We start from the raw sequence: 27,778 nt of genomic DNA, 5'->3' as shown, positions 1-27,778 counted from the left end.
GCTAATTTTATTTTAATGGGGTATAGTGACTTCAACCAATGAACCCCTAATACAGCAGCTAATGGCACCAGATCCCTTTGAATGACGGAATTCAGAATTCAAAGCTGGTGCCGGATGAGAAATGATCATGCAAGGGTTGGGCACCAGATCCCTTTGAATGACGGAATTCAGAATTCAAAGCTGGTGCCGGATGAGAAATGATCATGCAAGGGTTGGGCCCAGCCAGAGTGTCTCACTTCAGGGGATTCCTCCAACCCAATCTGCCTAGAAATGCCTGAATGTGTGACTTGCCCCCCCGCCATGTAGCCATGCTACTAACAAGCATCCTGTTTTCCCTTCATGTAAACAAGGTAGTGTTTACCACAGCCAGGCTTGTGTTCTCTTCTTCTATCCTATCCCCAGACCCTTCCACAGACAAGGCTCATCACTTCTCCCCCTACTGTCACTGCCACACAGAAGAGGATCTGCAGACTTGGTGGGAGGAAGATGAATAGCCTACAGCCCACCACAGGAATGGCTTGCCACTGAAATATGTTGCTGACTGATAAAATCACCACCCTCCTAGGGACCACCAGGTTACCAAAAGCCTCACCTCTAGTTGCACATTTAGCTATTCAAGAGGGTTTTGTGAGGGTCAGTCTTCTAACCATCCTAATCTACAAGGTGGGGATAAACTGTTAGCATCAGGGATCTGCTGATAATTTTATTTCCCTTGAAAAACAGAGTAGGGGTTAAATAAAGAGTATTAGGTTTGCCAGCTCCGGCAACTTGGGACTCTTTTTTCTTGAAAAATGGAGGGAACAGTGAGAAGGGGACATGGTGGGGGAGGAGTTCTTTTAATATGCAGGTGCTTCAGGGAGAAGCACACCATTTCATCTGTATTCCATCATCCCATTGGAACTGGTGCTTGGAGGGGAAAGGGGGGTGACATTAGTCGATCAGTCACCAGCACTGTCATCAGCGTTGCCAGAGAGGTCGAGGACAGACATCATGGAATCAGACAACTTGCTGGCGAGTTTATCTGCAGAAGGGAGAAATACAAGCATTCACTTAATGGGTGGCTTGCCAGCAGGAGGGCCTGCCAGAGCTGGCCTATATCTATCTTGATCTACATCAAACTCCCAAACTGGCTCACTTACCCCCACCACTATACAAAACAACTGGGCGGTGGGGGGGGGGGGGGGGTGTTGGCAGTCAATGCACAAGCTCACAGGTAGACTCATTTATCTACTTGTGAAATGATCACCCCAACATAGGGTCTATCTCAGAGTGCCAGACTCACTGGGCTCCAGGTATTCTTTTTTCCTTTCTAGTATCAAAACAGCAATTTTCTTTTACTGTGTTGAGCTTAGCACTCTGCTACTACCGTTAAAGCTCTCACAACAAAGGGGTAGCATAAAGTAGGGTCTTTGAGCCTGAATGCTCACCTCCCATCCTCCAGCCTCCAGCCTGTTCTTCAGGATTCCCCTCAGATAACATCTCCTCCAGGAAGCCTTCTCTGATCATCCCTACCCCACCACCATCTGGGTTAGGTTCACCAGGCTGGGTTAGGTTTCCCCACTCTTCTTTCTCTGTCTGTGACCAACGTCTGTTTTCTTATCTCTTCCTCACTCCCTTATAATAAGACCAGGAGTTCAAGGGTATTTCATCTCCGGATTCCCAGGACTCAGTGTGAAACCAGGCTAAGAGCAAAGAACTGGGCTTATGGGGTCAATAAATCCTAGGTTTACATCTTGGCTCCATCAAATCCTAGTTGTTTTACCTTGAGTGTATCATTTAATGTCTCTGGGCCTGTTTCCTCACTTACCAAATCGGGATAAGGCTTGCAATGAGTTAGTGAAGATTAGTACAGCATGAAGACCTAAATTGGCCAACCACACAACAGACCACCATTAAAATGGAGGAAGTTCTTTTATGAATTTACATTACATATTAAATGGAAACATGATATGGCAAAACTGTGTGATCAGCTGACTAGCATCTGCATAGAAAAAGAGAATAAAAAATATATAGCTATTTGCCTATGTACCTATCTCAGGAATGAGAAGAAATTAACTGGTCACCTCTGTGAGAAGCCCTAGATGACTAGGAGATTGGAAGGAGAGAAACATTTCACTGTATATCCTTTTGTACCTTTCAGATTTTGAGTACATTGCCTACTGATAAAGTAAACATTATATATAATCTGTAAGTTCCGTAGAAAGCAGCTAATACATAAATGGTAGCTATTTGATACACAGACTAGGTTCTCCAAATGTGGTTCCCAGAGGCACAACATCAGCATCCACCAGGAACCAGTTAGCAACACAAATTCTCAAGTGCTATGGCCAATATACTCAATCAGAAACTCTGGGGGTGGGTTCCAGTAATCTGTGTTTTAACAAGCCTTCCAGGTGATTCTAATAATAAGCTATAAAGTTTCACAACCACTGTGCTAATAGGTGAGCCTCCAAACCTATGCGCCCTAACCAGGGTTAGCCTTGCGCTGGACACATGTAAATGTTCGCTCAAGAGCCCCTAATCAAGGCCTAAGTGGGCATTTTTGGAGCATGGGTAAGAGGGGTATGGTCAGGTGCCCCCACCAGTACGCTTCTGCATCTTCTTCTTATTCTTCAGGGCAAATTCCAGAGCCTGGCCCTGCTGCAGGGGGTCTGTCTCCATGATCCTCTGCAGCATTGGACGGCGGTCCACAGGGCAGATGTCCACAGTGCTATTATTCCTGGGGCAGTGGTCCACATTGCGTTTAGCCCACCCCATCTGATGACGGTTTGGATTGGTGCAATACCCAGTAAGATCTCCAATCTGGAGAGAGAGAGACACAACAGTAAGGTCTGGGTCCTCCAAAGACTTCTGCAGAGGAGGCAGGGACAGATTTGCTTAAGAATAGGAATCCTGGGGTACCTGGGTGGCTCAGAGGGTTAAACATCTGACTCTTGATTTCGGTTCAGGTCAAGATCTCACAGTTTGTGAGTTTGGGCCCCACGTTGGGTTCTGCACTGAGAGTGCAGAGCCTGCTTAGGATTCTCTCTCTCCCTCTCTCTCTGTTCCTCCCTGCTTGTGTTCTCTCTCTCAAAATACATAAACTTAAAAAAGAACAGGTAGAACTAAGCTCCAAGTCTGGCTCTATCACAAACTAGAAGGTGCTTCAGTTAATCTCTCAGCTGCAGTTTGATCATCTGTCAAATGGGATAGACAATGGGTAGCTTGCATGGCTTTTACAAGAATAAAATTTAAAAAATGAGTTACTTGATTAATGACAATTGGTATTATGATGATTCCTTTTTTTTTTTTAACTCAAGGTAATTAACATACAGTGTAGTCGTGGTTTAAGGAGTAGAATCCAGCAGTTCATCTCTTATATATGACACCCAGTGCTCATCTCAGCAAGTGCCCTCCTTAATGCCCATCACCCCTTTAACCCATCCCCCACCCACCTCCCTTCCAGCAATCCTCAGTTTGTTCTCTGTATTTGAGTCACCTGTGGTTTGCCTCCCTCTGCTTTTATCTTATTATTTCTTCTCTTTCCCTATGTTCACCTGTTGTTTCTTAAATTCCACATGACTGAAATCATATTTGTCTTTCTCTGATTGACTTATTTTGCTTAACATAATACCCTCTAGTTCCATCCATGTTGTTGCAAATGGCAAGATTTCATTCTTTTCCTTTGCCAAGTAGTACTCCATTGTATCAGCTTTATCTATTCATCGGTTGATGAAAATTTGGGTTCTTTCCATAATTTGGCTATTGTCAATAGTGCTGCTATAAACATTAGGGTACATGTGTCCCTTCAAATCAGCATTTTTGTATCCTTTGGATAAATACCTAGCAGTGCAATTGCTGGGTCATAGGGTAGTTCTATTTTTAATTTTTTGAGGAATCTCCATACTGTTTTCCAGAGTGGCTGCACCAGTTTGCATTCACACCAGTAGTGCAAAAGGGTTCCCCCTTTTTCCACATCCTCGCCAAATCTGTTGTTCCCTGAGTTAATTTTAGCCACTCTGCCAGATGTGAGGTGATATCTCATTATGGTTTTTATTTGTATTTCCCTATGATGAGTGATATTGAACATCTTTTCATGTGTGTATATATATATACACACACATATACGTATTAACTCATTTAATCCTTGTAACAATGCTATGACAAACAAGGCACCTAAGGTCACACAACTAGTAAATAGTGGAATAAATACGAACCCTAGCAGTCACGCTTATATGTATGTATGACTACTCACCTCCCTATAGTGGAGAAAAGGCAAGACTACCAAACTACACAATTCTGGGGTTGCAGCCGGGGGCACCATTCACAATATAGCACATCTAAATGGTATCTCCCAGAGTTGTATAATGAAGTGGTCCTACTCAGGTTCCCTGAACCTGAGTCTGAAACCTGTAGCATAGAGTGGGGAACTACTATAGGTCCCTGAGGAAAAATGGTATGTCCTGGGGCTTATGGGCTCATTAAGAAGTATTACCAGAGGATGGCCTTAAACACACAACTTTACACTGGTTTTCCTGTAAGCACCAGGGGAATGTTTAAAATTGTGTGAGGATGAGAATGGCGTGATTCCTGCCACTACCTCAGTGCAGGCCTCATCATCTCTTATAGAATACAGATGACAGTTTCCTTCCTTGAACCCCTGCCTCCACCCTGCTCCCTTTCTTTCTAACCTGAATTTTACTCTGGCCACCAGAGTGATACCTATAGTACACAAACCTAACCACGCCACTTCTTTGCTTAAGAAACCCTTCCAGATGGTATGTAGCCATCAAAAAGAAAGGACAGCTCTTTAAGTAATCATGTGAAACAATCTACAAGATGATTTTGTAAGTGACATAAGCAAAATATGGAATAATATAAATACTATGCTATTATTTGAACTAAAACAGATCTCTGTATCTCCTTACACATATATATGTGTGTGCATAAAGATGGAATAGCTATGAAAGGACATTCAAGTCTGTCACCAAGGAGGGGACAAGGTGGCTGGGAGACAGATGCCAGAGAAACTTTTCACTGCATACCCTTTAGTAACTTTTAAATTTTATGCCATGTACACATATTACCTAGTCGAAATATAAATGTAAGGAAAAGATATTTTAAATAAAATCAGAAAAAAAGGAAAATGCTTTGACAGAAAAAAATAACCAACTTTCAGTGTTTTCCTAATACCCATGGCTTAAAGTCAAACTCAAGGACTGCTGTAATCTGATTCCAGATTCATCTTTCCTTGCCTCCATTCTCATTCCAACCACTCTGCACCACAAACGATTTCCCTAAAACACCACACTATCTCCTTTTTGGGCCTCGGCATAAGCACTGGCTGAGCTCCTAGCCATCAGCTGCTGCCCCCCACCCCCTGCCACTTGCCCAGAGAATTCCTCAGCCTCCAAGAGGTGACGCAAGCAACAAGGCCTCCAGCAAGACTTCCTTGATTCACAAGTAGCATAGTTACAGCCCTCAGATCCATGCTTTCCCAACCTCTGCCCCCACCTCTAGACTGTGTGTCTCCCATAACAGTACAGATGTCTGTATCTAAAACTCACTAAACTGCGAGCTCTCAAAGGGCAGAGATAGGAGGACTAGCAAAAGAAGCTGAAAAGAGCCTCCAGGAGTCATAGCATGGCATATTGACTTGATCATGTAGGTGCTGGGGAGCCGTAACAGGGGAGGTGACATGGTCAGACTGGGCCATTAGAAACCATGGGACATATGTCCAAGTGAGAAAAGGTTAGAAGCTTAGACTAGGGTTATAGAATGGGTAGGGATCAAAAGAAGCTGATAGTTTCTCAAGAGACTTAGGAGAGAGAGGCCATAGGACTTACTGACTGTATGGGACACTGGATGCTAGTTGGAGAGAAGAGTCAAGGATAACCAGGTTTTCAACTTGAACAACTGGGTGGCCAAATGGGGATACTTATTCTCTAGGCTGGAGCCAGGCAGGCAAAGCTCCTTGAGAGAATATGCCTCTTCCTTGGACCTGCCATTGCCTGGCAAAGGATGCACACCACCTGACACCCAGGGAGCCCACAGGAAGTGAATGAATGACCTACATCTCCCCACCATTATAGGCAAACCTTGTGGGAGCCAAGCAGAAGGGACCAACCACTTCCCAGAGCCCTGGGTAGAGGAGAGGGTTGCTATGAATAAAGAGGACGGGTACCTTATACACGGTGGTTTTATTTTCCATGGCATCTGCTATTTTCATCATCGGAGAATGGAGCCACTTGATCTCCATTTCAAGCGGGTCCACATCACCCAACAGTTCATCTGATTCTCCAGTGGCCAAGCCTTTAACACAACCAAAACCACTGTCAGGGCCCTAGCTCCTTCCTGTTGCCAGCCCCCTGATCCCCACTGATCAGGCCTCAGTGGAAAGGATATGTGGACACTGCCCAAGGGAGTTGGAAAGGAAGACTCTTTCATTCCTGCTGGGAGGACACATGTCAAAGGATTAAAAGCATGTGAGGATTAAATTCACCTGCTGGGAGCTGTTCTTGGAGCCTTACCTGCCTCATCTGGAAAATGAGAATACCACAAGTCTATGACATAAGGCTGCCGTCACAGCAGAGGATGCCTGAAATGCACTGGTCTGAGACACTGCTCAGTAAATGGCAGCCACTGGGTTTCCCTCCCTAGGACCAGGCCTCTCTCCCCCTCGCTCTGGCCCCTTGCCTGGAGTTGGTCTCCACTGAAAACCATTAATGTAACCCATTGCCCTGGGCCCACATTATCCCACCTACTTCTAAACTTTGCCCCTATCCCTTTCCTCTAATCCCTACTCACTCTTCAAGATACAACACTAGGACCAACTCCTCTAGGAAACTCTCACCATTAATTTCTCCCTCTCCTCAATTTCCCAGACCTCAATATTTTGCCAAAGCACATTCTCAGTGATGGAGCCCCTTTTGCCCTCACATGCAGCCAGGGTCAAGCATCATCATAAGAACGTGAGCTCTAATTCTCCCCCAACTGCCCACTTGGTAGAAGAGGGAAGTAAAGTTCTGAAAGGGAATGGACATGCCTAAAGCCACATGGAGAATAAACTCTAGAGAAAGCAAGTCTCCTTGTCCTCATCTAAACTCCAAGGACACTAAAAGGCCCAGAGAAGGAAAGCAAGTGGCCCTCAAGAGAAACAGAGAAACCAGAAGGTAGGCCAGCTAGGGCTTTTTCCACTACCCCAGACAGGTCCAGAGAACACTGGGCACCTTTCCTAGGTGAGATAGAGATGGGGGGGAGGTGCCATAAGCCAAGTTTGCAAATAGTAGTATCTGAAAAGAACAAATTTCCTACAGAAATTTCTGAAAGCCACACCTCTGAACCCCAGCAAATGATCATCTTAATAACACCTAATACTCACCAAGCATGTACTATAAGCCAGGCACTGCTCCAAGTGTTTTTACATATTAAGTAAGTCTTCACGAACAACTTATCGGGTGAGTGCCACTGTCCCCATTTTACAGATGATGTCATTGAGACATGGAAAAATTAAGTAACTTATGCAGCATCACACAGCTAGCAAGAAACAAAACTTGGATTTGAATCCAGTCAATCCATTTTTTAACCACTTAGCTACACTGGGCTAGGACTGTCTTAGACCACAGGGCAGAAGAGCTACTTTAAATGCCACCTCTGCCTGCCATTGACCGGGCACCATTCAGCAAGTATCACCTTTCTGTGACTCAGATGTCTCCCTGCCAATGGGGGTAAGAATGAAAATCTAGAAATGGACATGTAATAGCTGAGGCAAAGCCTAGGGCAACAAGAGAGAAGGGGTTTTGCATAGGAGTGTCTTAGTCCATTCCAGGTCCCAAGAGATAGGGAAAGGACCCTCATATTTCCTGAGCACCCCACTGTGTACACAGTACTTTGCTGACTTTTTTCCTATCTACCAAAAGACCACAACCACCCCCATGGTCCAGATTAGAACTCTCCACCTTGTGGGAGAAAACATTAAGCTTAGAGTTGGTTAAACAATTTTCTCAAAGCCAGAGTAGGGCCAGGGCAGGGGCGGGGATCAAACATGGGATTTGTTGTTGGGTCTGTGTGGCTCCCACCCAGGGCAAGACAAAGTGCTGGGCAGGCCATTCCACTTGCCCCCACTTACATTCCATGGTATCTTCATTGGCCTGCTCGGTATCCTCAATGTCAAAGACTTCAGTCATCTCCTTAATGATCTCAGCACTGAGATGAGCAGGCAAAGTGTGGGTGGCAGGTGGCAGTGTATAGAAGCTGATCTTCCCACTGCATTGGGAGGTGGGAGGAAATTGGTGATGTCATTAAGAGAACAAATGACCAAAGAGAGGATGAGTTCCCAAGTCAGAAACAATGAGGAACAACAAGAAAACCCACAGTAGCTTCAGAACAACAAGTTGAGTTTCTGGATAACCACTGGCCATAAATTCCTGATCAGAACATGACCTGGTGCCTCAGCCTTCCCCTGCCCTAGGACCCAGGATGTCATGCTGCCCATCACTAAACACAGATGCACCCCTTTGTGGAGCATGACTCTCAGCAGGTTTCACCCTGACACCTAGCCCCCTCCTCACCTCACCCAGTCAGCCAAAACAGCTTTGGCTGCCTGTTCCTGACTGTATACGCCTCCCTTCTTCTTCTTCCCCAGGCGGTGAGCCACCGCAGTCAGAAAGTGCTCAGTGGTCTGGAACCCAGAGATGCCATAATAGCTGGAAATCTGGTGAAGAAAGAAGGAAGAGAAACAATGAGGAAAATTGAGGGGCCCTTGGAGTGAGGCAGGGTATGAGCTAGAGCCTTCTGTACCTCCTCCATGTTACAGCGCTGCAGGATGGTCTCTACTGGGGTCACAGGGTCTGCCAACTTCTGTACATGGATGCAGTTGCGCAGGATGGTGCCCACCTCTGAGTTTGGTCCTGGGACAATGCCTGGAGCATCCAGTAGCCTGATGAACTTGTCCAGATAGACCTCCTGCATGAACCTAGGACAGAAAAGAGATAAGAGAGAACACAAGACACTGATGAGCAGGGATGTGTCTGGTATCCTCTAGGCCCCAGGCACACAGCTGGGAGAGGGGTGAGGGGAAGATAGCATACATATTAAGATGAAGAGATGTGGGGCTGGGGCTCTGCAGCCTACAAACCTGGGACTAATTCTAGTCTAGTCCCTGGCAGTGAGGACTAAGCTGTAGGACCATGGATAAGCTTCTGACTCTCTGAGTCTCTGTTGCTTCATCAAAGAAATAGAGTTGCTTATCTGTAGCCCAATCTTGCATGGCTGCTAAGAGACTTCAAGGAGCTAAGGGGGAAAGCATCCAGCTCAGTACCTGGCCCACACCAAGGGCTGTTAGTGAGACTCCCATGCCCAGAGGAAGAACCAGAGACTGGGCCAAGATAAGGAAAGGGGCAGGGGCTGAAGTCATGGGAGATGGAGGAATGGTAGGGTCAAGGAGCTGTGGAGTCAGGGAGCAGGCAGGTGCTTACTTGGTGACCCCAGGAACAGCTCCCACACTGCATGCACGGCTGCGTTTCAGGCTATTGATCAGGCTGCTCTTCCCAACATTGGGAAGGCCTATAAAGGAACAACAGATGGCTCAGGGCAGGAAAGGCCCTCAGGAACACTTGGGCCAGCCTGTGTCCAGGCAGGAACAATGACCAAGCCATGGGGAAGCCAAAAACAGGGCCTGGCCTCCTGCCTTCCCATCCCAGGCCCTGGCCAAGCCCCAACATGGCCTTCCTAACCCTTTCCTCCATTTGTGACCATACTGGGTAAACATGTCACTCTCTAGATGTGACACTCACCTCCCACCTACAACCAGCTTGGGAAAGGTGCTCAATGCAAGGCCTCTGTAACATGATCCAACAGAAGGTAGATATCAGGACATGTCCGTGAAACAGAGAACCATCTGTCCTGGTGTAAATTCACCTGGTGGGGAATGGGAGGGCCCTCCCCAGATGTCAATCTCTCAGTGCAACTGTCTGCCTGTGGTGCATGTCTTTCTGTTCAAGCATCTGTGAGCACCTCTAGGCCTGTGGATGTCTTTGTGTGCTACTCCCTCACCAGGTCTCTCATTCTCACCATTATCTTTCTCTGTGTGCTAGAATTTATACGCAGATCACTCTCTCATGGATGTGCCTATGTGTATGTACTCCTCATACATAGAAGTCTGTACATCAATGTGTGTGCGCGCGCGCATGCACAGGCGTGCGTGCGCACACACACACACACACACACACACACGCACATGCATATCTCGGTTGTCCTCATTCTAAATGTTACTTTCTCCCACTCAGTCTTTTTCTCTATCATATATGTCTTTCTTTGTGTATCTCTATCTAAACACCTATTTCCCTGCTGATTTGTCTCCTTATCTCTCATTCTAGCCATTGTCCTTTCTGGTTGTCCTCACCCCACCAATTCTGCCTCTTTTTAATTCCCTCTATGCCAACTTCTCCCAGTCTCTTTTGGTGTTCCTTCTCTCCATGGGCTTGTCTCTGTATATCCCTCTGTACGTGTTTCACTATGTCTTCTTCTGTCTCCCTGTCTACATCCCTAACCCCTCTCTCTATCTTTATTTCTCTATGAATATACATCTATCTCATCATAGACATGTTTGTATATTTGTCTCCTTTTATGACTGGATATGTGACTGTGTCTGAGGGTTAAGTGTATATGGGCACGTGTCTCTCTGTTGCCTCTATTCGTTCTGCAGGGAGCAAAGTTGGGATGAGTGTGCAGGAAGAACCGGGTTTGCATATATTTTGCCTCTGGGTCTGGATATGTTTGCACAAGTATAGATCTGTACATGTATTTGTGGACCTGCATATGTTCACAGGTGTGTGTGTGTGTGTGTGTGTGTGTGTGTGTGTGTGTGTGTGTTCCTCCATGTCTACTTCTTTGTTCCTGGCTCTTTCCATGTGTACCTCCCTCTCAGTCTCTATCCCTGTATCTGACTTTCTCATTCTTTCTTTGGTATGGAGGTCTGTCTCTCTAGATGCATGGAGTGTCTAGCCCTCTTATGTGTCTTTCTGCAGGTCTCTGTGCACATGTCTGTCTCTATGTTGCTTCTGGTATCTTTTTGTTTTCATTATCTCCCTCTCTCTACATGCCTCTGTCATTTAAATCCATCTTTCCTTTCTACTCCCCACCAATCCCACCATTTCCCAGTTCTTTTTCTAGGTCTATTCAGGTCTGTATATCTATACCTTTTTCTCAGTGTCCAACTCTCTCCAATATCTTTCTCTCTTGGCTTTACTTCTTCTCCCTGACAGTCTATCTCTTCTTCTCTCAATTTCCCTATTCTCTCCCCATCATCCTTCCTTTAGTGCCGTGGGTTCCATACAGGCCCAAGTTTGAGCATCAGCCTACCTTGCCTCACACAGGGTTGATCCCCACAAGTCCCTTTCCCTTATCTGGGCCTCAGTGTTCTTATCTGTAAAAGAGATATGTTCACCCCTCCCTCCCCCAACAGTTTTGGTAGGATGAGATGGCACCAACACCAAGCATAGCCCTGTGTATTTGGTCCATAGCTCTAATACTCAATGCATGGTGGTGATTCTGAGTATGCCTTCCTACATTCACCAATACACATCACAAATCACAAAACCCTTCCTGAACTGCTCCTCTCTTCCCCAGAAGGGTAACGTGAAGCTCCCAGAGTCCTTCACCCAGCAAACCCCCTGCCCAAGGAAGGAGCCTGAGCCCCATGACCTCCCTCTAGGCCTTACCCACAACACCCACACGAATATGGGTGCGCACTTCACCAAGGCGGCAATAATTCCCCAAAACCCTCATGAGGTTTTCAGCTCCAAAGCAGGCTTTGCTTTTCAGCAGTGACTCAGAGGCTTGATCCACTGGCACAGTGCAACGATTCTGGAAAATGAGGGGTTATTACAGAAGAGGCATCAGGTGGGAAATGTGGTCTGAGTCCAGATCTCCAGCTTTCAGTGAAACTTTCAGGGCCACCTCCCTGTGATCACCAAGATCCCCAAGGCTGAAACTGAGGGCTTCTCACACAGGTCCTGAATACCTGCCATTTGCCTGCTTGCACAAGGCCTCTTTCTCCACTGTCACTGCATCTTCAGTCTTCTCTGTCCCTCCCTCTCTCTAGACACACAGATCTCTTGCCTCCTTCAGCAGGGGAAAGATGGCATCCTGGCCTCTAGTCAAGCCAGGTTTGAATTCCAGCTCTGCCTCTCACAGGTGTGTGTGCATCAAATCCTGTTCCCCTTCTCTGGGCCTCAGTGCCCTCATCCACAAAACAGGTAAACTACCTTCCCTGCCTGTGCTGGCAAAATAGTGCCTGGCCCATAGCCTACTTTCCCTTGATCCCTCACATAGGACAAAGCCACTCCAGCCTCCAACTCCTTACTCCTGATGCCCTTCCATCTCTTCCTCTTTCCTTACTCACCCAACACAGCAATGCAAAATAGGAATTAAGCTAAATATCCATCAGTAAGAAATAGGTTAAGGAAATATATCCTTAAAGTGGAATACAAATGAAAGAGAGATGTCAGAAAAGGATGCTCACCACGTTTTTTTGCCATAAAGAAGGCCAAAAATTATAAATGAGACATCAGGTTTCTCCCAAATGAGTAAAGATTAAAAGGTTTAATGATATCAAATGTTGGAAAGGATGTAGGGAAATAAGCCCTCACACATTCATCTACCCCAGTGGTAGGTAGATAAATTGGTATAGCCACTAGAAGAGAGGCAATTTGTCAGTGTCTGGGAAAATGTAAAATACATAAAGTATACGACCTAGCCATTCTACCTCTTAGTACCCAACCTATACAAACACCCACCAGCCAAGATAACATGGGCAAGGGTGTGTGTTAAAGTACTGCTTAGAATGATTAAAAATTAGAAACTAACTTTATTTAGCATAAGAAAAGTACACCTCTACAAAAAATTTGCCACAAAAAAAAGCAAGCCCCAGGATGACACATATGAATGATACTTCCAAACACTTCCTTCTCTATTTCTCTCTATATATACATCTACATATATATAAAACAAAGAAAAACATCTGAAAAAACAGCCACCAAGCTAACAATGGTGGTTACCTCTGGGTATGGATAAAGGAAATTGGAATTAAGGATACTGGTGAAAAGTTACTTAACCTGTCTATAATTGCTTTTATTTTTTCTACTTTAGGAAATTCTGCACCTAGTGCAAAACTGAAAACACGTCCCGCAACACTCAGTTTCTCTCCTCAGAAGCAACCATGTTACTATAATACTTTAACATTTTACAACAAAACTGTGTTTCTGTGTTAATGATATAATTAGAAAGTAGTGTGATTTGTGTTAAACAGAAAAATGGAGACTTTTTTTAAAAGTTAACAAATAGTTAGCTATATTTTCCAAATTTTCTAGGGACAGTATGTATTATCCTTATATATAGGGAAAAAAAGACTTTCCAAAAATCTAAAATATAGAAAGGAGTAAAGTGAAACAAATATTAAAAAGTCATCTAGTAAAGCAAAAAGCTCAAAGTTGAGGCCCAGTTCAATTACTAAAGGGCTGGAAGCCATAGTCCAAGTTATGACCCTCCAACCCTGGCCCCAGGCTACCCTGAAAGAGGCTAAATGCCCCTAGCTCCAGCTTACCAGGTTTTTGACCTGATGCTGTGTGCTGGCCTTGAAAGCCACCGTTGGCAGCTCATTCCGAAGGTAATCAAGCCACTTCTCCACAACCTCTTTGGGGACCAAGTCTGGGGAAAATAGAAAAACATAAGACTTAGTAAGGAGAACATCACTTTGATGGCTCACTCCAAATATACATCCACCCACACCAAAGCTAGGCCCACCTCCTGCCAACAGATGTCTCTCCCTCACCCTACCAGTATCTGTCCAGTTCCCAGGTTAGAATTAGAAAGGACAATTTACTCTAGGGGACCAGTTGGCCCTCCCTGAGGGGACCTCTGTCCCTTAGGGAAAAGTGGCAAATTAACTGTTTGGTCCCAGATGCCTTCCTTCCAAGCAAGGCTTCCTGAAGATTGTGTTTCCCATCCTCTCTGTGGATCATTCTAGGTTGGGCCAAATGTCAAGAATAACTCTGAAGAGAAGATGGCTACCATTTGTGGAGTACTAACCATGCATATACCAAGCATTTTATCATGAATTCTCACAACAACCCTATGAGGCTGGAACAATCACAGCCCACTATACAGCTAGAGAAATGGAAGCTCTCAGGTGACATGACTTGTCCAAGATCCTAGTGAAAATGACAGTACAACTGAGATAAGACTCAGATCTCAGTGACTCTTGAGTCCATGTAATCTTGTGCCCTAGTCTTTGGGTTCCAGATTAGGGTAGACAGGAACTCTCCCAACTTCTGTTATACGGTGTGTGTGTGTGTGTGTGTGTGTGTGTGTGTGTGTGTGTGTGTATCTTTCAACAATTAACTTTACCTCTCGGATTCCCGGCTTTAAAAACTGGATAAGAATTCCTACTTTGCAAAACTGTTATAACTACCCTTGAGTTGCTGAGTCTCAGGGTCTGGTTGGAGCTAGTCTTTCAAGGTTTGGTCCCTGCCCTGCCTTATCCAATTCTGCCCAACACCTACCAATCTTGTTCAAGACCAGGACCAGCTTCTTGTTGCCTTCTGCCTGCAGGACAGCCTCCTCCATTTGGAAACAGCGACAGCCCAATGGGTCTCTGGCATCCAGGACTTCCAGAATCACATCAGAGTATTCCACCACCTTCAGAGCAGAGGAGAGAAGATGAAGGCAAGGAAAGCATTGAGTATCAATCACAAAGGCCCAGGAAAGAAAAGGTCTCCGTCTCAGTCAGGAAAAACAGAAATGGAGAAGAGATGGGACAGGATTGGTGCCCTCCCTAAAGAGCCTTAAGAAATGGGTCCCAATACCTTACGGAACTCCTTGTAATAAGCCTTCCTTGTAGCCTCATCATCCAATTGAGGAAACATATTTAATTCCTGCAAAACTTCCTCCTAAAGGGAAAAAACCAGAGAGAGAATGGTCCAGGGAAGAAAGAGGGAGTGAAAGTCAGGTCTTCGGAAACCATGACAGGCTGAGGGAGCCATGGGAATCCCAGCCCACCAAAGAGTAACTCTGACTAGCCAATAAAGCTGGGAACTGGAAGAATGGATAGAGCTACATGGTGCATGTATGTGCCTGTGTGTAAATATGTGCTCAAGTACTAGCTAGAGACCTGAGTATGCATCTGTGTATGTAAGGAAAGAATGTGAGAGGGAGGTATAAGTGAGAAAAACAACCTGTGGGGGGAACATGGGATGGAAGAGGCAAAATATGCACTTTATGTTACAAAAGGAACTTTGAATTGGAAAGTGCATATTCTGTGAGATGAGAATACGTGCCAAAAGGGCAGTAAGAAGTCCAAGAAGGAAGATGGCACCCCCCTCACACGCACTTTTCTGTTAACACTTCCTTCACACTTATACCTTCTCTCCCCCACTGTCCCCTGGTCTTAGGTCTCCCTTCTCCTACTCCCAGCCCCATATTTGGGTTCCAGCTTAGGGGTTTTCCAGTCACAGATAAGGCTCAAAATGGCCATCTGCCTCCCTCTCATCCCTCCCTTCTTCCCTTTCCACAGTTTCCCATCTTCACTGCACTAATTCCCTACTTCCCCTCCAACAATCTCACATCCTCCTTCTTTCCCTTTCAAGATGCTTCTGAGCAAACCCAAACCAGTCTGACCCAGAAGCAAAGGCTGCTCTCTTACCTTGTGCTCAAACTCCTCCTGGCGTTGCAGGGCATCCTGACAATAGCTCTCGATGGTCCTACGTCTGTGTCTCTCTTGCTCCCGTGCAGCCTGTTGCTTCTCCCTCATCTCTTCAACCTAACAAGTGAACACACACAGGACTACAGCTGACTAGATCTGTAGCCTAAGGGAGGGATAGGAGACCTCGAATAACAGGGAGCAGGTGACAGAGGGAAGAAACAGTGTTGATATGGCAGAGGTAGGAGGAACAGGGATACAGGGAGAAAACAGATATAACAGCAGGGGATAAGGGGCTTGAGAGAAAGGAAACAAGAGATGAAGGAAGGGAAAGTGTGGCAGAGAACAAAAGAAAGAGGGCATGTGAAGCTGAGAACGTGTTCTGGGAAAAGGGAACCAATTAAGACCAGAGGGAGAAAAGAGGACAAGCTCCTGGGATGCTCCATCATTTAAAGAGCAAGAAAATGAAGCAGCAGCCAAGGAGACTGGAAAAGAGGAAGGAAGACATCTAGGAGAGTGAAATGACAAGAAAGTCAAAGGGAGGGTGTTTCAAAGAAAGCATGGTCTCAAATCCTGAGAATTCAGATGAGATGACAGAAGGAAACTATCCATGAGTGTGATGTCAGAGAATGAGCAGACAGTGAGGCCGACAGGATTCAGTGGAACAGCAGGGCAACAATGGACTGGGAGGTGAGCAAATGGAGACACTTAAATCAAGTATCAAAGTGACTACCTTCTCTTCTTTATTCTGCAAACAGCCTCAACAACACTAACAACTCTGGTCTTTGCCCTTCCCTTCACCACTTCTGTGGACCTGGCAGTCAGGACAGGCCCTCTCTCTCCCCCAAGGTCAAGGGCTTACCCTCTTCTTCTTTAATTCAGCCTCCCGACTGGCATGATCATTGGAGTGAACAAACTGGGGAGCAGAGGCTACTTTGGAAGCTGCTTTCTTTCCATTCTGCTTTGTAGGCTGGTCACCGCACAAGAGGAAACAATCAAACAGAGCTAATGAATCCATGGAAATCACCCATCCTGGAGGGTTGCTCAAAAGTAAGCAAAAAGAAAGGCTCCTTTCCCACAGGTCTGCCCATCTGGCTCGAGAGAGACCCTCCCTCTCCTAGGCGGGGGTTGACTGAGGAACCCCAGGAAAGGTGGAGACAAATGGAAAAGTTTCCCAATTAAAGGCCAAGAGAAATGCTAAGTAGCTCTCAAAGTGTGGTTCTTGGACCACAGCAGTGACATAACCTGGGAACTTGTTATAAATGTAAATTATGGAAGGCCATGACAGACCTACTGAATCAGAAACTCAAGGCTGGAGGCTAGCAATTTGTGTTTTAACCAGCCCTCCAGTTAATTACCCAAAACTAAAAAAGTGTGAGAACTTTAACACACTAAAATTTAAGAACACTGCTCTGGACCATCTTACTTGTCTACACCTTTCCTAGCAGGACCAGGATCTGGAGCCAAAGATTATATTTTGGCCTCCCTCCTCAACAAGAGCAATTGGGACTTGGGAACCAGACATACTCAAGTTCTAGCTGTGCTACCTTGAACCTAGGAACTTTCTCACTAAGGCTGTTTCCTCATCTTAAAAATGGGACAATGGCAATCCCTACACCAGGGTAACTCAAGCACAAAGCAGTACATGGCTTGTGGTGGAAACTTAATAAACGCTGACTCTGTACTGCAGCCAACCAGAGAGGGGGGAAAAGCCAGATCCTCTAATTCCAATGTGGTACTCTATCTGGAATGATCCAACATCTACTGGCATTTGTAGGCCCCTTCCAGGGCAGGCAGTCCTGAACTACCCACAACAATGGGTATAGCTTACCTGAGGGTGGAGCCAACTTACCTTCTTGCAGCCTTTGGAACCTTTACCTGGTTTTTTATTTTCTACAAAAGAAAAGAAAAGTCATTATCCACCTACCCAACATCTGTTTATACCTTAATCAAAGTCAAGTCACACTGGGAACCTAAGGAGGACTCAGATACCATGTCTGTCCAGGCTCAGAACAAGAAAGACATGAAGATGGCAGCAACAGGGTCAGAGGAAGTAATGGATAAAATATTTGAGGCATTATTTTAATGCAAACTGAAATAATGCTTATGGGAATTCTGTGAAAAGTGACCTGAGTGCATGCTTGTGACTCCTCTCTCTCCCCTAAGTTTTGGCTGGGGGCAACTCACCAATTGCCACACCAATCTGAAGTTGGGCACTGACAGCATGGGAAGGTAATCTGAGGAGTCCCAGGTGGCTAAGCCAAGGCAGATACCCTCAGCACACAGGGAGAGAACTGCTCCTTCCTGCTGATCCTGCTCTGGCCATTACCTCCAAAAGGACTTGCCCTATTTAGCCAAACTGAGGCCTCCGTTGGATATAAGGAAGCGAGAGCTCACCTTCTTCAATCACATCTAAACAAAGCCCAAAAACTTAAGAGGCCTCACCCTCTTCATGAGAAGTCCCATCTGTCATCCTCTTCACAGCTGGCCTCTTGAGAAACAATGGCTTCCTAATTCTTACCACCTGCAAGGGAGCTAAAGGAATTCCTAAAGGGGGAAGTTCTGGAAGGTCAGGATATATACAAACAAATATAGGGGCAGCTTGGGATTACCAGAGAGAGGCTCCCCAATCACATAAGGTGGTTCACACCAAAGCAGAGTTAACAAAGGAAACAGAGAATTTAATACTATTGTAAATTCTTAAGGAGATTCAAGAAGATACTTCAAAAGAACTGTAAGAAAAAAAATTCCCAAAATTTAATATTAAATAAAAATTCAATAGATGTAGTGAAAAACAGCACAGACATCATTAACAACCAAACTAACAGGCTGGAAGATCAAGGGAAGAGCTTGCTTAAAACAAAACTCTAAAGAAATGGAAATTATGGGTAAAAATACAAAATGGAGAATAGACTCAGGAGAGCTAATATCTAAATAACAGGAGTTTCAGAATGAGAAAAAGGTATAAATGAGAGGCATTTGTTTTTTTTAAATGATAGATGAAAGTTCCTTAAATTGAAAATAGGCTTGAGGTTTCAGATTAGAAAGACTCATGAAGCACCAAGATTAACAAAAAAAGACACATCATAGGCATACTCTAATGAAATTTCTCAACTCCAAGGATAAAGAGAAAATCTTGTAAACTTCGAAACAGGAGTTTCCAAAGAAGTGAAGAGAAGCAGACAGCCTTCTCAAATCTACAACTCTGAACATTTAAGACAGAAAAACAATTACAAAGTTCTGAAACAAGACACAAGCTGAATTCCTATGCCTAACCTTCTTTACATGAAGGTGAAAGACATTTTCAGATGTGCAAAGATTAGTAGCACCTGAATTCGTGTAAAACTATAGCTGACCCTTGAACAACACAAGTTTGAACTCCATGGATCCACTTATACAGATTTTTTATATAAATACAGTACAGTACTGTAAATGTGTTTTCTCTTCCTTATGATTTTCTTAACATTTTCTTTCCTCTAGCTTCCTTTATTGGAAGAATACAGTATATAACACATTCAACAAAATACATGTTAATTGACTGTTATGTTACTGGTAAGGCTTCTGGTCAACAGTAGGCTATTAGTAGTGAAGTTCTGGGGGAATCAAAAGTTATGTGTGGATTTTTGACTGCATAGAGGCTTGAGGCCACTAACCCCCAAGTTGTTCAAGGGTAAACTATACTTGAGGAAGTAAACCAGTAAAAATAAAAATTAACTCAGATAAAGATCTCAAGCTAAAGGAAACAAATAATAGTGGGCAGAAAATCTATTAAAGCTTTAAGTTGAAAAAATAACAGAAAAACCATTAAATCTTTTAAAACGTTACTAATGTAGCTAAGAACTGTAACACATATTTAGAAAAGATTTTTAAAGTCCAGGAAGCATATCATAAGGAAATAGCTCAGCATCAAAGTATCAAATCATTTCAACAAAATCCTGGAATCAAGCAATAGGGGTTGGAAAAGCAAAATCATGAAAGCATGCTTAATGTCTTACTTTGGAAGGGCAGGATAAAAATAGTTATTATTTAATTTTGGTAAAGTGACAGAGATATTCAAGTTTAATTATGTTTGATATAAACATGAATGCAATTACTACCATAACCTTAATTACTGGTGGAGGATTTTTTTGAGCTTGAAAAGTAAATAAATAAGAGACTAAGAGGAAACAAACAAAAAATATAAAATAATATGGCAGAAATTAGACCAAACATATTAGTTACCATGATGAATGTTAATGGATCAAATTTCCCTGTAATAACAACAACAACAACAACAACAACAGACCTCAAGTCTCCTTTTCTTTCAAAGTGCTCATGTTGCAATGAAAAGAATGTGAGATTGGGAATGAACCAGGACTGGCCATTTTACTCAACAATTTCCATCTGCCTAACTTCCCTAGAAACTGGGGCCCTGTGCTGGATACAGGCACACAATAAAAGAAAATATATCACTTAGTGACGGGGAAAACATCTGCTTCAGAAGGGAGAAGGAAGGCAGGAAGAGAGAATGCAAAGTGAAGAAGAAAGGAAGGACACAGTCATCACTCACAGCACCGCAGCACTCAAGGAGCCATGGTTAACCTGTCTTGTAACAGCTTCAGAGAGAAAACAACTATCACTTCGTAGACAGCCAGAACCAGACCTAGGTTTCCATTCTGGCTCAACAGCTACCTAGCTACATGACCCTGAAGAATTTTCTTAAGTCTCTGTAAGCTTCAACTTTTCCACCCACCACTACTTAAAGGCAGATCTCTCACCCTAATTCTTCCAACTCTCCTTGGAAACAATTCCCCAACCTTCTGCCTTAATGGAGACTCAGCTCTCCTGCTTCACCTTCCTACCTCTGGAAAGGTGGCTGTTGTTTCCTCAGGTACACGAATACTTTGTGGGCCAACAGGTGGAGGAGGTGTCCTCTGGACTCACCATTGCCAAACTAAAACTACTTCTCCTTCTTGTTAAAACAAAGAAATGAAAAAAAAAGAGGGGGGAAACCCTGCTCTTTTTGAGACTGCTACTATCCGTGTCACCTATGAGTCACTTTTCCTCATTTATTGACACACCTGGCGCATAGCTTTACTTTCAATCTGACTCCTGCCATCATCAACCTGGGTAACTTTGGTGACCCCAGGGCCCCTGCCAATATGGGTTTCACACTTCCTCGACATCCCCACTCCATGAAGTCACCTGCCTACCCACTGCAGTGGTGATGCCTATGATCATCATCTGTAACTGACTGGACTTCACATAGCAGTCTCAAACATCCCTCTCAGTCATCTTCAAGCTCATTTGTTCACCCCCTAGTCTTCCAAAGTGAAGTCTCCACTCTGTTCCTTATTCATCAGCCATACCCCTACCCTCCCTCCCTGCGCAGCACACATTCGTCTGTCATTACAATGGATTACATACCTGTGCCACCAGCCACAGGCAGCTATAAATCTTTTAATGTTTATTTATTTTTGAGAGAGACAGAGACATAATGCGAGTGGGTTAGGGGCAGAGAGAGAGGAAGACAAAGAATCCGAAGCAGGCTCCAGGCTCTGAGCTGTCAGCACAGAGGCCAACACGGGGCTCGAACTCACGAGCTGTGAGCTCATGACCTTAGCCAAAGTCAGACACTCAACTGAGACACCCAGGTACCCTGGCAGCTATAAATCTTTTAAATGACAAAACACATCCTCCTTTTTAATAACCATTCAAAAATGTACAATTAAAATTGTATTTAACCACTCCTTGTAGGGCTCCTCAATAACCTCCCCAGATTTAATCATTATCATTACCATTTGGGTCCAAGGTATGACTGAGAGCGAAGGTGGCTGCACCATGAGGCACCTCCCCTATCTTCCACTGCAGTCATTCCAGTTAGTATGATCATTACTTTAGCTGCAATTTACCAAAGTCTGTGTTTTGTGAATACATGTAAAGGTTTTGTTTAATATTCACCATTTTTCCCACTCAGGTAGAACAATATGATTGTTCTGTAACAGGTAATAAGTCATATGGTTCCAAACTAAAAAGGTGTATTTTGAAAGGTCTTCCACACTTGTCCCTAACCACTGCACTCTCCTCACTGCAACAAGAAACCACTTTATCAATGCAAATGAAAATATATATAATCTTATTTCCCCCCATTTGCTCCCACTGACAATAACATAGTATGTCCTCCTGTTGACAACTTGCTTTTTTCATTTAACAAATAAATATTGGAGATCTTTTCATCTAATATTTTTTCCATACAATATTCTCTATATATAATCTTTCCATATAATACTTCATTTATTTTTTATTATAATACTTCATTTCTTTTAAACTGCTAGGGTTCTTTTGTATGCATACACTCCACTTCATTTAACCAGCTAATTATTGTCTTTTCCATCAGTATCAATAATTTTATTATCATCTGGTATTTGATATTCTTTTTTTTTAAATTTTTTTTAATGTGTATTTATTTTTGAGACAGAGAGAGACAGAGCATGAACAGGGGAGGGGCAGAGAGAGAGGGAGACACAGAATTGGAAGCAGGCTCCAGGCTCTGAGCCATCAGCCCAGAGCCCGACGCGGGGCTCGAACTCACGGACCGCGAGATCGTGACCTGAGCTGAAGTCGGACGCCCAACCGACTGAGCCACCCAGGCGCCCCTGGTATTTGATATTCTTAAAAGTATAATTAATTTTGTTCATTTTTCTTGTGTTGAAAAAAATTATTTACTTTTGGTATTCACATAACCACAGTCTGATTCTTGTTGAAATTTTTGTGTGATATATAAAGTAAATGTACTGAATTTTTTTTCACCAAGCCCACATAGGCAGGGCCACCATTCACACAGAATATGGGGTCACTGGGTTGCATAATTCTTGTCCAGTCTATAATGTCATTTTCTATGTGGACTACAGCAAGATAAAGGCCGGAAGCACAGAACCAAACCTGCCTTAATGCTCTTGCCTTCCCTCTTATAAGGGAGAGTCCATGCATCACATTTGTCTTCTCTCTCTAGGCTATAAAAGAATAGTGGTAGGAGGAAGAATTGAGTTAGCACACTGAGACATTCTAGTGCCTGGCACACAGTAAGTACCAAACAGCTATGCCTGGTCATGCTGGGTCCTTGGGACACAAACGAAATGTGGGTGAGAAGTTAACAGCACAGTGTAGGAGACAGACTCGATCACACAGTGTCAATAGTTCCAGTTCCTGTGGGTGCAGATGGTAGAAACCAAGGGAGGAGCTTAATGGGAGAGCTTCCTAGAGTAAGTGATGTGTAAGTTGAAATCTGAAAAACAAGCAAGGATTATCCAGTTGAAGAATGAGGAAAAAGGGAGGAAAAGAGTCTCAAAGGCAGAAAGAACAATTTGTCTCCACTGTCTGGTATATACTACTATTCACCTCAGATCAAGTCACTTAACCTTGTTGAGCCTGTTTCCTCAACTGTAAAATGGGAATGGGGGATAAGGGGAACACTACCTCCAAGAAGTTGGTAAGACAACAATGATACCATACATAAAAGACAAGACTAAACAATTTGGTATATTTGACACATAATGTTACACTAGTTTCAGGTGTACAACACAGTGATTCCACAAAACAAGTCTATGTCTATGCATTATGCTATGCTCAACACAAGCATAGCCACCATCTGTCACCATACAATGGTACTACAGTACCACTGACTATATTCCATGTACTGTACCTTTTAATTCCATGACTTATTTATTCCATAACTGAAAGCCTGTATCTCTCACTCCCCTCACCCATTTTGCTCATCCCCTCATGCCATACTGAGCATTTTTTAAAAACAGAACTACCCTATGATCCAATAATCACATTTCAGAGTATTTACCCAAAAAATACAAAAACACTAATTCAAAAGGATACTTGCACCCCAATGTTTATAGCAGCATTATCTACAATACACTAGCCAAATTGTGGAAACAGCCCAAGTGTCCATCAACTGATGAATGGGTAAAGATGTAATGTATATATACAATGGAATATTACTCAGCCATAAAAAAGAATGGAATCTTGCCATTTGTAAAAACATGGATGGAACTAGAGTATAATGCTAAGCAAAATAAGTCAGAGAAAGACAAATACCATATGATTTCACTCCTATGTAGAATTTCAGAAACAAAACAAATAAGCAAAGTTAAAAAAAAAAAAGAGACAAACCAAGAAATAGACTCTTGGGGCACCTGGGTGGCTCAGTTGGTTGAACGTCTAACGTCAGCTCAGGTCATGATCTCACAGTTCATGAGTTTGAGCCCTGCACTGGGCTCTGCACTGACAACACAGAGCCTGCTTCAGATCCTCCATCTCCCTCTCTCTCTGCCCCTCCCCTGCTCTGTCTCTCTCTCAAAAATAAGCACTAAAAAAAAAAAAAAAAACAGACTCCTAACTAAGAGAATAAACTGATAGTTACCAGAGGGGAGGTGGGTTGGGGGCATGGGTGAAATAGGTGATGGGGATTAAGGAGTGTACTTGGTACACTGGGTGATATATAGAATTGTTAAATCACTGTATTGTACACCTGAAACTAATATAACCCTCAATGTTAGCTCTACTGGAATTAAAATTTTTAAAAGATAATAATTTTTTAAGTTGCCATGAAATACTACAAATATTCAGTAAAGCTTAGCATTGAGAGGGGATAGTAAAAGAAACTCACTGTGTCTATGTTTCATCATGATGACTGACTTGAAAGCAGGTAGGTTCAAATCTGCAGGCTTTCGTCCTGTCAGAATGGAAGAAGAACCAATGTGAAGACAGAGAGGGGAACCACAATGCCACAAGCTCCCTTCTGAGCCCCCTGTAGGCAAAATGAAATGTTAAAGAACATGATAAGAAAGTCCTAACAACTAGAGGAACCAGAAGGGGCTATAATGGAGTTGGGGCCTGGTATAGCTGAATCTACACAGGGAAGGCAGCATCATACTACCCAAAAGGAGGCTATACCTAAACGCCTTTTCCTGGGTGGAGTCACTGCCTCGATGTATCAGATGGGGTCCTTGGCCCTCAATCCTCCATCCTGTAATATTATATACCCTAGTACTAAACTTCTCTATGCTGAGGGGAGAGGGTATACAAGGATGACCTGTTTCTGTATAGGATATTAATAGTACCTCTTTTCTCAAGTAGAGGGTTCTGATCTACCCTGGAAGTGGGGGAAAGAGAGATACCAGAAGTCTACCCTAGGGAAAAGGGACCTCAGAACAATACTTTTAATCTGTGTTTATGTTATACGGAGGCCAAGAGGTCAGTGAAAAATCTTGGGAGCGGGGAATCTATACCTGCATGTATGGGTTGGGATCAGTTCCTTAGTGAATGGGGGTGAGGAGATGCCTTCTGTTGTTCTACTATGGGGTGCAGAGCAACTGGGAAAACCAGCACAGTGGTTGTGTGCATCTCTGGTGCATGGGAGAGAAGTGAAGGGCTGTATATTTGTAAGTGGTCAGGGAGAAGTCTTGGGTCTCTTTGCCCTGCGGAGGGCTGGGGTGAGGGGAAAATGATGTGCCTGTTTCCACTACAAGGTGACATTAGTTGCCACACTAATGAAGGGGGGGAATCATGCAGCTTTGCATGAATGGGGTCTGCACTTTGCCTGTAGTGAGCTATTCCGGACCCTTCCATGGGAGGTGGGATGGGGGACGATGTGTTTATCTTTTAAATGGGTTGAAGTCAGCATTGTGCTAACACTGAAGGGAATAGGACCTCTAGTTCTCCGTACAGGAGTGGCGGGTAGGGACACAGCTATAAGTTCAGTGGATCAGCCCTTACACTTTGGGCAGGCAGGGGTGTCTGTGTTTTTATCCTGGATGGAGAAAGAGATCTGAGCTCCTCCACCTTGGGTAAGGGGGGAGCCCATCTGGATGAAAGGTAGGATGATCGGTGATGTCATTGTCTCTCAACACTGTAGGGAGGGGGAGCTGCACCTCTCTGCTCCCTTGGGGGTCTCTCCTTGCTACATTTGGTGATTCTAAATCCTTGAGGGAAGAGTAGGAGAGGGATGATCTCTCAAATCTGAGCCCCTCTACCAGGGGACGGGGGAAGGCAGGCACCAGGGGCAGATCTGACAGCATTCCTGGGTTATGGTCTGTTTCTCTTCGCGGCGGGGCATTTGGGAAGCTGGGCCATTACAAATTCGGTAAACCAGTGCCTCCTTATGGGGTGGGGGGAGGAGTCAAGTCTTATTTTCCACAATGGGGTCTCACTCTAGCCAAGGTGAGGAAGATCTGCGTGTTCTCTAAGGGCTGAGAGGTATGCCTCAAACCACTGAGGAGGGGTGATCTAACATGTCTGCAGTAGCGGGGGCGGGGCTTCTGCAACTGGTTACAAGGGGGCTAGGCAGGGAAGTCCCCCAGCTCTTCTACCTCGGTATATTAAACGTTTCTGAGCTCCCCTGTACTGGCGGTCCAGCCAGGGTAGGCGGGAGTGGACGTGTGCAGAGGGAGTAATACACCAAAGCCTCTGTCCAAGGGGAACTGTTGCATCAAGGCGGATCTGTGTGCCTTAGCGCCGGTAAAGGCCCGAGTCGCTCAGCTTTTGGGGGAGGGAGGTATGTCTCTATAACCGTGGGATCGATGTCGCCACACGGAGACGCCTGTCTACCCTGAAGGGGTGCAGAATGGAGCCTCGCTATCCTGAAGAGAGGAGGGCACTCGATGCTTCTCCACACAAGTGAGGTCTGTGACTTTCTACACAGTATGTCCAGGGCTCTACATCTGCCTAGATGGGGTGAGGCCGTGCCCCTCTACCCAGCAAGAGTGCATTTGGGCACATGCCCATGTGCGGAGCGATCCCTGTCCCTCACCTGGACCCTTCTACCCTGGATGAGAGCTGGTTCTCTACCTCTCTATTTCAGAGTGGAGGACGCCTCTAGTTTCCACCTCAAATACACGAGCCTTAACGCGCGGCTGGCTGGGAGAGCGCTCACAACGAGAAAAGAGGAGAGTCGTCTCTTACCTCCACTTCCGGCGGGGATCAAAGAGGAGAGAATGGCACCACGATACGGTTGGTCGGCAGGCTGAGCTAACGCGGATAGGCTCCGACTTCCGGATCCCAGCCTTACCGCGCCGGTCCGCCCGCCTTGCTTCGGATTGACGGCTCGCGCTCGCCCATCCCTACTCCGCAGGCGCGCTGGTCCCGCCTCCCAGCTTCCCTGTGCGGTGAGAAAAAAGCCGAGAAGGGGTAGGCGGGGGACCGAGCGGCCGGGTCGACTAGTGTAGCCATATAACCTACTTGTAAGCCAAGAGCTTGTCCGATGACCTCTGCCTGGGCCCAAATGTGCGTGTTCCCGAATTTTAGTAACCAAGCAATCACCATGACCGCATCATACAAGGGTGGGGGTCAGTCCCTTTGTCTACAAAGGAAGATGGCGACGGGCTGGGTGTGAGAAAATGGCCGCCTAGGTCACATGTCTTGCCGAGTGCTCCCCACCTAAAAGTGACTTGGTTAGCCGTTCCCAACTTCTTCCTGGCTTGTAGGGTCCCAGACAAACCCTGAGGCAGCCGCTCCCAGCGCTTTCTGCTGAAGTTCAAATGCATGGTCAGGCCCAGGAGCTGGACAACTGGAAGCCTCTCCCACCCGTTTGCCCTCTTCTCCTCCTCCTCCTCCCTCCTTATCTTTGGCCCCAGAGCGGCAAATGAAGAAAGGAATGGATGTATATCTCTGAAGTGGGTACAAATAAGGATTTCTTTAGAAACTATCTTGAGAAGCTCCTGACCTGGCTGGAGAATGAGGTCTCCCCTTAAAAATAGTAAATTAGTCTGACAATGATTTCTTTGTGATAATTTAATTGCAGCCCCTTCTTTTCCTCAAACCTAAACTTTGGGTGTGGGGCCAAGCCCCCAGTACCTCGGGTGTGTATTCCTCCACCTCAAAAGTATCCAAGCAGAAACTGATTCCCTCTGTCTACTCCTACCCCTTACATATGCACTACTCATTGTGTCTTCTATCCTCTCGCCCTGGAGACACACAAAACTCTGCACCCCAAACCAGCCCTCACCACCTTGACCCTTCCCCCTGCATTAGCAAATTCTTCCTGTTTAAGACCTAACTCTGGTCACTTCTGTGAACTTTCACAGCTGAGTTAGAAACTCAGAACACCTTTCTGCA

At 44.9% G+C, this 27,778-nt stretch overlaps 1 protein-coding gene across 6 annotated transcripts; it reads right to left on the bottom strand.

The window, feature by feature from the left end:
- Positions 1-690: 690 nt before the first annotated feature.
- Positions 691-26,784, bottom strand: GNL3L (G protein nucleolar 3 like). 6 transcript variants are annotated; one of them, XM_015066179.3, is made up of 16 exons: positions 26,627-26,784; positions 24,333-24,473; positions 17,529-17,569; positions 16,539-16,646; positions 15,680-15,796; positions 14,844-14,927; positions 14,541-14,676; positions 13,583-13,686; positions 11,700-11,844; positions 9,456-9,543; positions 8,779-8,953; positions 8,550-8,692; positions 8,108-8,244; positions 6,164-6,291; positions 2,583-2,802; positions 691-1,021 (listed from the first exon to the last, which is right to left on the bottom strand). In XM_015066179.3, the coding sequence occupies exons 2-16, from the start codon at positions 24,349-24,351 to the stop codon at positions 939-941; spliced, it is 1,728 nt and encodes a 575-aa protein (XP_014921665.2). In that variant the 5' UTR covers positions 24,352-24,473; positions 26,627-26,784; the 3' UTR covers positions 691-938. The 6 variants fall into 6 exon arrangements, with proteins under 6 accessions (XP_014921665.2, XP_014921666.2, XP_014921667.2 ...); XM_015066180.3 differs by having other exon boundaries at positions 24,333-24,398; positions 26,627-26,763; XM_015066181.3 differs by lacking the exon at positions 15,680-15,796.
- Between the last annotated feature and the right edge of the window lie 994 nt (positions 26,785-27,778).

Source organism: Acinonyx jubatus, chromosome X (genome assembly GCF_027475565.1).
Source record: "Acinonyx jubatus isolate Ajub_Pintada_27869175 chromosome X, VMU_Ajub_asm_v1.0, whole genome shotgun sequence".
Taxonomy (NCBI): Eukaryota; Metazoa; Chordata; class Mammalia; order Carnivora; family Felidae; genus Acinonyx; species Acinonyx jubatus.
Note: the sequence above shows the minus strand (reverse complement) of the source record. Positions and strands in the feature narration are given on the sequence as shown.

What these genes read in the sequence shown, in the direction of transcription:
- GNL3L (XM_015066179.3), bottom strand. An exon ending in GTTTTGGCTGACTGGGTGAG is followed by an intron (nt 8,245 to 8,549) that starts GTGAGGAGGGGG and finishes CTCCCAATGCAG; the next exon opens with TGGGAAGATCAGCTTCTATA. An exon ending in GAAGATGCAGAAGCGTACTG is followed by an intron (nt 1,022 to 2,582) that starts GTGGGGGCACCT and finishes TCCCTTCTGCAG; the next exon opens with ATAAACTCGCCAGCAAGTTG.